The sequence below is a fragment of the Periplaneta americana genome, chromosome 4 (assembly GCF_040183065.1).
Source record: "Periplaneta americana isolate PAMFEO1 chromosome 4, P.americana_PAMFEO1_priV1, whole genome shotgun sequence".
NCBI lineage: Eukaryota > Metazoa > Arthropoda > Insecta > Blattodea > Blattidae > Periplaneta > Periplaneta americana.
The window spans coordinates 13,947,031-13,959,124 of NC_091120.1; the positions used below are offsets into that span (position 1 = coordinate 13,947,031).

General features: G+C 36.8%; 1 protein-coding gene across 2 annotated transcripts in view; it reads left to right on the plus strand.

Annotated features, from left to right (window-relative positions):
• Positions 1-4,469: 4,469 nt before the first annotated feature.
• LOC138697526 (transferrin-like) overlaps positions 4,470-12,094 on the plus strand; it is a 59,140-nt gene continuing 51,515 nt past the window's right edge. For both annotated transcript variants that reach the window (XM_069822836.1, XM_069822837.1), the window contains exon 1: positions 4,470-4,768. In XM_069822836.1, coding sequence (XP_069678937.1) covers positions 4,669-4,768 — 100 coding nt within the window. In that variant the 5' untranslated portion in view covers positions 4,470-4,668. The remainder of the gene's footprint in view (positions 4,769-12,094) is intronic.

The window sequence follows — 12,094 nt, forward strand, 5'->3', positions numbered from 1 at the left end:
TTAATCTGATCTATCCATTGCGTTTGTAGCATATTAGTGGATTTTTTCCTCTTAAATTTGTAGGATCGTGAACTTGATTAACATTGTAATTGCAAGTAATGCATTTTACATTACAGTCACTTGTTGTTTAACACAACTCTGATATTTTCCATTTTGAATCTTGTGTACACTACTTTTAACACTTGAATATAATTAATTGATTAATTAGTGGACTTACTCGTGTTAATTATGTAAGATTTGTGCGGCTTACAGCTGTTTCAGTGCTTCACGCACCATCCTCAGAGCCTACTAGACCATGGCGTCATCTCGAACTTCTCTGCCTGTTTTGTGGGTGCGTTTGATTGTTGAAAGGTGTTGAAGAGTGGAGTCAAATAGTGTGTGTGTACTGAAATTGATCTGTGTGTTGAGAATTTGATCGGGGTGTGTTTTAGTGTGTTTGTATGTTTCGTATTGTTCTAGTGTGTTGAGTTTTTGGTTCTTGGGTTGTATGTGTAGGATTTCCATGTCCGTATTTATGTTATTGTATGTATGGTTAGCATCGGTTATGTGATCGGCATATGTAGATGTATTGTGTCCTCTGGTTATTGCTTTAATGTGTTCTTTGTAGCGTGTTTGGAATGATCTGCCTGTCTGTCCAATGTAGAAATACGACCACACAAGTGTATACAAACTCTCATGTAATAGTTGCGATAAGTTCTACATAGGACAGACAGGCCTATCATTCCAAACACGCTACAAAGAACACATTAAAGCAATAACCAGAGGACACAATACATCTACATACGCTGATCACATAACCAATGCTAACCATATATACAATAACATAAATACAGACAAGGAAATCCTACACATACAACCCAAGAACCAAAAACTCAACACACTAGAACAATACGAAATATACAAACACACTAAAACACACCCCGATCAAATTCTCAACACTCAGATCAATTTCAGTACACACACACTATTTGACTCCACTCTTCAACACCTTTCAACAATCAAACATACCCACATAACAGGCAGAGAAGTTCGAGATGACGCCGAGATCTAGTAGGCTCTGAGGATGGTGCGTGAAGCACTGAAACAGCTGTAAGCCGCACAAATCTTACATAATTAACACGAGTAAGTCCACTAGTTAATCAATTAATCTGATATTTTCATTAACCAGCCATTGTACTCTGTATTGAGGAATATAAATCCAGTTCTGTCTACTCACATACCATAGCTCCCTTAAATCTAGCCTGCTGTTTTATGATTTGTATCTTTAATTTCCGTGATAAAAGGCTTTTGACAGAATGAAGAAAATGGGCGTGGATTGGAAGGAGAGGAAGCTATTCAGCAATCTTCATATGAAATGAATGAAAGTCAGGATGGGAGAGGAAATGTCAGATGGAAGTGGAATGAAGAGAGGAGTACGACAAGGATGTCCTCTGTCAGCTACCCTGTTCAACGTCTACTTGAAGGATTTAGTGAAGAACTGTTTTCAGAACATGGGAGGAGGGGGTTATAGTAGGAGGAAGAAGAATAAAGTGCATAAGATTTGCTGATAATACGGCGTTGTTAGCATGAGAGGAGATGATACTAAGGAATATGCTACTTGAGCTAAATGACAGCTGTGAGCAATATGGAATGAAGATAAATCCAAACAAGGGGAAGACCATGATTATAGGGAAAAACATGAATGTAAAGATACGTATTCAAAATGAGACAGTAGAAAACGTAGACAGCTTCAAAGATTTGGGGTATACTATAAGTAGTAACATGAGCTGCTGTAAGGAAGTCAAAGGAGGATAGTAATGACAAAGGAAGCTTTTAATAAATAAAAAAGGAGCATTTTCTGCGGATCTCTGGAAAGAGAACTAAGGAAGAGACTAGTGAAGTGCTTTGTGTGGAGTGGGGTAGAAACATGGACATTACATTAAGACAAAGTGAAAAGAAATGATTAGAAGTATTTGCAATGTGGATATGGAGAATAATAGAGCATGTGAAATGGACAGACAGAATAAAAAACGAAGTGTGCTAAAAAGAGTGGGTGAAGAAAGAATGATGCTGAAACTGATCAGGAAGAGAAAAAGAAATTGGCTGGATCACTGGCTGAGAAGAAACTGGCTACTAAAGGATACACTAGAAGGCATGGTGAACACGAAAAAGCTCGGGACAGAAGAAGATGTCAGATGATAGACGACATTAAGATATATGGATCATATGTGAAGAGAAAGAGGAACGCGGAAAATAGAGAGGATTGGAGAATGCTGGATTTGCAGTGAATATCCTGTCCTTGAGCAGAGAACTATGAATGAATGAACGAACGAACTCTGTTTGTAGTGTTTGGTTGGTTCAAAATGATAAGCACTTTGCTTAGCTATCTGTTCCTGTTCCTTGAGATTTTTAAATTGAAGGGTGGACATAAAAAGGGCTGTAAGTGCCAAACAGAAAAACCCTAGAAAACAAGGCTTTCTTGTGCAGTTAGTAATATAATATCATAGATTTTGAACATTTGTTGGAGAAGCTAGGTTCTAAATAAAATTGTAGTGGGACTTATCCATTTATCGTACTGGATTAAGCTAGGGACATAGACTTTTTTTTTCTTTTTGAAAAACTAATATTTTCAGAGATAGTGGCACTTACAGCCTTTTTTTATATCCACTCTTCAATTCTTTTATTTCGGTATCTAGCCGCGAAACTAGGTGTCCCGGGTTCGATTCCCGATCGGGACAAGTTACCTGGTTAAGATTTTTTCCGGGGTTTTCCCTCAACCCAATATGAGCAAATGCTGGGTAACTTTCGGTGTTGGACCTCAGACTCATTTCACTGGTATTATCACCTTTGTCTCATTCAGACGCTAAATAACCTAAGCTGTTGATAAAGCGTCGTAAAATAACCTACTAAGAAAAAAGACTGTGAATCATAACATTTTTTAATTTGACATGTTCCCACTCTCTCACAGCAGAGGACAGCATACTGTTTATTGTGCCATTTGTTGCCAAGAGTTGAGTGCAGTTGGCAGACTCGGTCTTGGGCACATCATTTTGTTTACTTACCGAAATTGTGTATGAATTAAAAATATTTTTTATCTATGTTTTAATTTTTTAAACGGGAGATTTCCGCCATCCAACTATCCTTTCATTTGTTATATATCTATTTAATAAACATATTGTCCGTCTACATTCTAACACTAGAGTTTTTCATCTTCATTGTTGAATTATAGTGATAGCTGATAATTATTTCTCAATTCTGAATCAATTCCCATGTACAAATACGGAATTAAAAATTTGGAGCGAGTCTTGATGGGAGTGTACCTGTATATAGGCAACAATTTCGCACAACTGTCCACATGTAGCATATATGAGGGGCTCACAACCAGAGTGAACGAAGTCCACCAGTGATCAGTTTGTGGATTAATACAATCTCGGATGAAGAAAACTTAGATTTAGTCATTGCCATAACAAACAAAGTCCATAACTCATTTGTTACTCCTCAGAGGGTAGCATTTCCTATGGAAGGTGAAGGTTGCTAATAGTGAGCCAGGAACTTTAAGAATCTATATCTCAGAACTATTCCAGATGAACTTGGTCCACTCTGGTTGTGAACCCCTTATATTACAGGGGCTCTTGTTTACTGCACATGCGCAGTGTGTTGTAAGCGAAACACACAATAAGGGAGCCCCAAATTTTATTTCCGTATCTTTACATATTATAACCTGTGGTAATGGTTGGTAAATGACTTAGATTCATTCTGTCAGAAGAAGCTTAAGAGATTGTGAAAATAATCTTGGCTTTCAGCTGGGTTGTACAGATCGGGTGTGATTATCTTCAAACACCAAAGAGAATAAATCAGAATTCTCCATACCGTCCCTAAACATATAAAGAGGGTAGAATTTCCTGGAACACCAAAGTCCACAAAGCCAAGTGTAATAACGTATTTACTCGCCTAATTTCCCCCCTCCTCGAGTAATTACCCCCCCCCACCCCAAGATTTTTAGGACATGTTTTTCAGAATTGTTTTTTCTTCGCGTAATTTCTCCCTCTTACTTTAAACAAAACTCCTTTGAGCTGCCGTTACGCATAAATTAATGAAAATAAAATCGTGTCAAAATAAAGGAAACGCTAATTTTTGTGTTTAATTTTTTGTTCGCTAAAAACTGAAACATTATGTGTCCCGAGAATTATTTTCGTGATGCCGGGATTCCATTACTGTTCCGAAAAATCCGGGATGTATGACAACATTGACAATCCATTTTCGCGAAGTATGAAACGCGTTGCCTCTCGTATGTAAACACATGTCCACTGCAAATGAGATGCGAAAGAGTTGCGTAATCATACGGTACTGGAAATTCGTAACTTCAGTATTAACGCTTTTAACAGCTCGTCTTGTAGCAAATTGTTGTAGTTCCAAAACATGTTCCTTCATTATTAATAAAAAAGGATGCAAGTTTCAATCGTAACAGAAAACGAAAGATTGTACAGATTACGTATGAACTTGTTTATGTTCATATTAAGGAAAAGGCCATGATGTTTGTGTACATCGTCTCTGGAAAGTGGAGTAAAAAAAAAAACTCGCAGACGAATCGTCGGAAAGCAGTGAAGGTTGTCTAGTGCTAAGCTGTAAACTCGTTCAGTAGGGTCAGTCGTGAAGGAAACTTCGGCCAGAGCGGGTCGAGCGCGCAAGATGGAGATGCTAGCTAAAGCGTCTCTCACTTCAATGTCAACAGTGATTCTTACTGTGTCTGTGTTACTTCTTGTGAGTTTGTGTGAAAGCCAACAAAAATGTAAGTACCAAAACGGATATTTAAATGTATTATGACGTTAGAATATACGTAATTGTTTCTTACGACTATTATGATAGTCATTGCTCCTTCTTTGTCCTTCGAAGTAAAAGTTGGGTAGAGTTTCATGGGCATAGCGCTGTATACAATAATTTAATTCACCATATTATATTTTATATGAAACAAAATATATCAACTTAACAGGAATACTCTGTTTTCTAGCAAATGAGAGTTAAACTGTACTGTAACTTGCTTTTGTTTGGAACACAAATTTAAAATTTCTTTATTAGAATGCACGTTATTCAAGACAATTGCATAACTTACGGAAACTGTAACAGGAACTAAAAATCTGAATATAAGACAATGTATTTCTTGAACTGTGTTAATCAGTTAGGACTTACATAAGTGAAACTTGAGAGTTGGAATCCTATTTTGTGAATTTCATCTTCCCTACAAACTCAAATTCATGAACATGATAAACATTCTAGCATACATGATTTTTTAATGCAGTACTTTATTATTTTCCTTTCTTGATGGCTAATAGAACTGAAGACCGGTAACTTACTTTCAAAACATACTTACTTACAAATGGCTTTTAAGCAATCCGGAGGTTTATTGCCGCCCTCACATAAGCCCGCCATTGGTCCCTATCCTGTGCAAGATTAATCCAGTCTCTATCATCATATCCTACCTCCCTCAAGTCCATTTTAATATTATCCTCCTATCTACGTCTCGGCCTTCCAAAAGGTCTCCTTCCCTCCGGCCTCCCAACTAACACACTATATGTATTTCTGGATTCACTCATACGTGCTACATGCCCTGCCCGTCTCAAACATCTGGATTTAATGTTCCTAATTATGTCAGGTGAAGAATAAAAAGCGTGCAGTTCTGCATTGTGTAACTTTCTCCATTCTCCTGTAAGTTCATCCTTCTTAACCCCAAATATTTTCCTAAGAATCTTATTCTCAAACACCCTTAATCTCTGTTCCTCTCTCAAAGTGAGAGTTCAAGTTTCACAACCATATAGAACAACCTGTAATATAACTGTCTTATAAATTCTAACTTTCAAATTTTTTGACAGCAGACTGGATGATAAAAGCTTCTCAACCGAATAATAACAGGCATTTCCCATATTTATTCTGCTTTTAATTTCCTCCAGAGTATCATTTATATTTCTTACTTTTGCTCCAAGATATCTGAATTTCTCCACCTCTTCGAAGGATAAATCTCCAATTTTTATATTTCGATTTCGTACAATATTCTGGTCACGAGACATAATCATATACTTTGTCTTTTCAGGATTTACTTCCAAACCTATCGCTTTACTAGCTTCAAGTAAAATTTCCGTGTTTTCCCTAATCGTTTGTGGATTTTCTCCTAACATATTCACGTCATCCGCATAGACAAGCAGCTGATGTAACCCATTCAATTCCAAACCCTCTATGATATCCTGGACTTTCCTAATGTATCAGATAGAAACTGGCCTATACGGACTCTGCTATAAGTTTACTTTCAAAACGTATCCAAGCGAATTTAAGTTTTTATTGTGAGGAAGAAGTCTCTAATTATGAGAGACGTTTCATCCATTACTAGTAAATCTTATCGTGTAAAAGCATGTAACAAATGAATAGCGTATAATTAGTAAATGAATTGTCATATAGCAGATTAGTTAGAAGCGCGCGTTAAGAATGAAGAAAACCAATTCTTGGCACTCCTTTGTTTTAGGTTGACAGGCTGTGTTTCTCGCACGGAACAATTTATGCGTACTTGCTGTGCGCAGAATGAGTAAATAAGACATCGTTTATGTTTACTCTTACCGGTGACATTCAAATAGTCAGTAAAGTAGCCAATTGTTATTAGACAGAGTTAACACAACATTTGCAATACAATACATAGTTGGTTCCCATTAATAAAATTGACTCTAATACACTCGCCGGCAAAAAAAAAAAAAAAAAAAAAAAAAAAAGTGGATCACTTTGAGAAATTTTGTTTTATTGAATATAATGTTAGCCTTGAATTATACTGATAATACTAATCATATGTTAAACACTAAATGCACTTTCAGACTTTATCTCACATTCACTTTATTATGACATTTTGCAATTTTTGTAATTGTTGTTATTTTTACTCATTTGAGTTTCTTTCACTGTATTCAGTTTTACCACTTCCACTGATGTAAACTGTATAGTAAACCACTAGAAACATTGAAATCTGATGCTTCCTCCTTTGGTAGCTATGACCTCTTGGAGGCGTTGAGGTACACTCACCACTATGTTCCTAATTGGTTCTTGAGGAAGATTGTTCCATTCTACCACCAGTTGTGCCTTCAGTTCAGCCAGGGTCTCTATATTCTGAGACCGAAGTTTTCTCCCATTCATTCCCACACGTGCTCGATGGGATTTAAGTCAGGGCTCCTTGCTGGCCAGTCCAGAGTTTGAATCCCGACTTCTTGTAAATAACGTGTGATGATATGGGCGATGTGCGGACGAGCGTTGTCTTGCATTAAAATGAAATGGTTGCCTGTAAATTGTGCAAATGGTACAACATGATCCCCCAGAACTTCTTCCACATAACGGTGTGCAGTGAGGGAACCGCCATCAAGTATCACAAGCTCGGTACGGGCTTCAATGTTTATATCCCCATACCAACACAGAGTCTCCCCCCAAATGGTGGCTTTATGAGCGAGTTACGGGCGAGAATCGCTCTCTAGGCCTCCTCCACACTCTTTCTCGCCCATCTGGAGACCTCAGACAGAAGCGGCGGCTCTCATCTGTAAAAAGTACCATGCTCCAGTCCTGCTGCTGCATCGCGAACTCGAGTCATCTTCTCCGATCCTGCCCGTTAATAGCAGCCTTCTTGAAGTAGATTAGCCTCCTGGAGTCTTCGCCTCATGGTTCTCTCTCACACGGACATTTCTTGTGGCCTCTAGACGATTTCTCGCCTGAACCGCTGTTCTTCTTCGGTCTCTCAAGATTTGGAGGACAAGAAAGCGGTCGTCCCTGACGTTCGTAATCCGTCGACGTCCAGATCCAGGCCTCCTTTCGCATGTTCCACGTTCACGATAACGTTCCACTGCCCGCTGAACACTTCCATAAGATGCTTCTACAGCACTGGCCGCATACCGAAGGCTGCGACCGTCTTCAACTAAGGCGATTACGCGTACAACATTAATTTTCTCTATTTAGAGGCATTTTGACTCAACAAGGATCAAACAGAATAGTACATTATGCAACGAGCCTATAATGATAGTAATTAAGACGCGAGTATGTTTGTTTATGAAACGAGCGCAAGCGAATTTCATAATTTTCATACGAGCGTCTTAATTATCATTATAGGTAAGTTTCATACGACTTCTTATGCTCGACCATATTTCTAACTTGAAATTATTCAGAAGTATTCATTTTATTCGCATCTGACTGAAGAGGGGAAGTGACCTTGTGCATAGCTTGTAAATTGTGAGATGTGCGCAGACACGAAAGTATTGATTTTTTCCGAGGAACAATAATGTCATTGACGTTGATATAATCTAGAGAATAACATGAACTAATTTTGATAGAACCTGGAAATTGATTTAGAATTGAAAAACAAGATGACAAATTGAATTTATTTGAATATTATTTACAATTAACGCTAATTATTATACGGGGACATCACTTTATTTTTACCAACATTTTTAACATTAACCTGGCTATACTCGGAAACACTGTTGCCCCCTTTCATTACAGGAGTTTGATGTTACTAGTGCAATATGTAAACAAATCATTTTACTAGGTATAGGAGGAGAGAAAAGTAGTATATCCATTTATGTTGTAGGGAAATACGATATTACGATTTTCAGTTTGATCATCACTTTTACGGAATTTATCAAAATACAGTAGAGTAGTAACATTTTTTTTTTCAAAAACTCAACTTTTCAGGCGGCTATGTTCGTTATGTAATGTCTACTTTATTTAGCATATTAATTATTGGTGTTAACATACAATATAGAGAGTGCATTTAAATTGAGGGGGTCATAAGTAAAGGGCTGTAAGTGCACTTAAGTTACTTTTGAGAAAATGGGGTTTAAATATTTAAGCTTTCGTAAAAACCGGTGAAATTTTTATTTAAATTTTAATGTGTGATGCGATTAAAATATCCCTTTGCCACTAAAATTTTAGATACTTTTGCTTACACTGGATGCACTTAACTCATGTTATTACAAATGTCACTACCATTCCTTTGCTTCTAGCCACCTCAATTCAAAAAAAGCTAATCTGAATTTTTAAACAAGTTGCTGAAAATGGTTGCCGTTCATTACAATGCAGGCTTCAATTCAGTACGCATATTATTAAAACATTTTGAAGCATATTCTCTGAAATTGAATTGATCGTTTCTTGAAAATAATTTTTTAGTACGATATTATTAATATAGGTTCTTTCTTCTATAGAAAACGCAATCATATTTATGAAACACACTATACACTGCAGTGTTTACTTCACTGCTTGAAGACTTCGAATGCAACAGCGGCCGTAAGTTTGTGTGTCTGATGGGAGCAAGGACATTAGTGAAGGGGTGAGAGTGAAGTACATTCAGAAATGCAGGTACAATAAAAATGCAAGTAAAAATAAAATGATGTCCCTGTAGTAACAGAACATAACCTTCTGCGACAGTATTGGATTTCCAGCCTCTGTGACGTTTCCCTCGTTGTCTTTCGATTGCATATCCAAGAATAATCGAAAACCTGAACTTTAATGAATAAATGTACTTTAATGATATGCATTAAGGACTGCTACCAGGTGTATAATTACTACATTTCGACATGGTCGAGCGTAAACTGAATAAAATGGCATGGAACTCCCCTGAATTTACAAAGAATATTTTATCAGATGTTTACAGTAGCTTTAAAGCTTTATTAGGAACCATGTTAAAAGGGAGCGTCATAAAACCATAAAAGTTAATGGAAGAGAAAATTATCTCTAAGAGCCGATCAATTCGGACCACATTCACCACACACTTACCAGAGAGTGATGAAAACATTTCTTTATAAAGAGAAACACCACAAAATTACATTAAATTAAATCCGTGGCGCTAGAGCCCATGAAGGGCCAAGACCGACCAGCCGGCTACTGGTCTCACGTCCACATGCCGAAGCAGAGGTGGACGATCATCCAACCAGAATGGAGGTATCGTGTGGTTGGCACGATGATTCCCTAGCCGTTATAGCTGGTTTTCTAAACCGGATTTTCGCTACCTATCGTAGCTCCCCAAGTGCATCATGATGCTGGGTGGGCACCGGTCCCATAAATTGGCCGAAATTTCATGAGAAAATTTCTTCCCCCATGAGGACTCGAACCAGCGCCCTTTCCGTAACCCGAGTCCTAGGCAGGATGCCTTAGACCACGACGCCACGGCGCGGGACACAAAATTAAATATTCCCTTAAAATTTTAACGAAATCAAAATTTTTCAAAGTGATCCACCTTTTGTTTGCTGGCGAGTGTATCTTGAAAATTATTTTATGTACAAAAAATAAATTACATGTATCACATGTCCCCTTCGATGTAATTTAACTTGTAATTGTCGGTTTTTTTATATCTGAAATATTTCACACTATCGGAAGTGAAAGAGTTAAGTGGGCCACTCTGTATAATATTTTATTCTAGTTAAGACAAAAAATGATGAAGCTACAATATTCCTATACCATTTTACAGTGTGTGTATGTCTTGAAAATTAAAACTTGCTATTTTCTCTATGGAAATTAAACAGAATTACTTACAGTACTGTAGCTGATACCACAGTAATTTTGTCAATATTCACCAAGGTGGCGCGAATTTAAAAGCATACACTAACGAGACGATGAATTTGAGAACTCTCTAAGTTTGCTTCATATTTCCGCGGGCAAGACTGTTATTAAGACGTATTCATGCCTCTAACTTTCGACATCCTTATTATTATTTTTTTCATTAAGTCAAATACTTTCTACGCTAGTTGAGAGAAAGTTGCTCTGCCATAGGCGACCAAAGCTTACAGAGAGTGATTTTTTAATCGTATTCCAGTTTCATACGTGTGGTATTATCAGGTGGAATGTTATGTTAGGATAGGTTAGTTTCCTCAACATATAGGCAGTTGGTTTTAAATTCATTTTATTAAGACAATATAAAAACCAAATCAATTAAGAACAATCTGCATTTAGTATTACGTTAAATGATGTGCCGGTAACGTATCTAGCACCAGTTATAAGCTATTGTTATCCCATTAAATTAATGTTAGCAAATCTGAACATCAAACAATATTATAATGAAATACGCGATAGACATGCAGTTTGAATGTCATTTGGAAATTATGATTGTGGGTTAGAATCACATCCAGAGTATACTGTAGATGCGTGTTCGTTGTAAAACTGTAATGCAATTACTATGAATTTAATGTAATATATTGGAGACCTGGCGTGGTGTTAACCACATGTTCCGGGAATTCGAAATGTCCGCGTTATTGAAGTATGAAAATCCTGAAAAGCTATAGAGTTAAGTTAAAGCCAAAACGAAAACAAAATCTAATATACAGAGTGAGGCACTTAAAACTACAGCCTTATTATATCTCCTATAGTCTACTAATTAACTGTTTTCGGTATGTTTAAAGGGATACAAGAGCTCACAGAGAATGAATATTAATAAGAAAAAAAAAAAGTATTTTCAGCACAAAGTTATATTTTTTAATGGAACAGTGGCCATAAATATAGCAGAAATTTAATTAAATAAAATTAGAATAATACCGCATGTTTCTAATGCAAATAGTGAATGAAATATCGCTATTAAAATTGTATTCTTCGCATGATATGCCCGTGGCTAACGAGAAAGACAGGCTACAGCGCGACGTCATATTCGTAGTCATAACATGGCCAACATTGAACAAATGTAGCCTATATTTAAATGCACGTTTAATATGACTTTAATATAGCAATTTATTTGTTTTTTAGAACTTTGAACATGTATTTATATTAGGCGATTGTTAAGATGGCCATGACTAGACCATTATAATCACGTGACTCTGAATCGTGCCGCAGCCTGTCTTTCTCGTTAGCCATGGAAATGCCTGTATGATGCAATAAAAACAATAAAAGAAAGTGGTGATGTGCTTGTGCAATGCATTAAAAGTAAATGGACTAATATGGAAATTAAGTAAGGAACTTCAGCTGTTTTTTAATCTTTTTTTTTCTTTCAAATGATTTGTTGAAATATTTAATCTGTTAGCCTGTTTAGTCTAGGAAATGCGACAGACTCACAAATTTTTGAAATAGTAACATTTGCAGATTAAGCAAAAACAACATAAGTTATCACAGTGATGAAATCAGA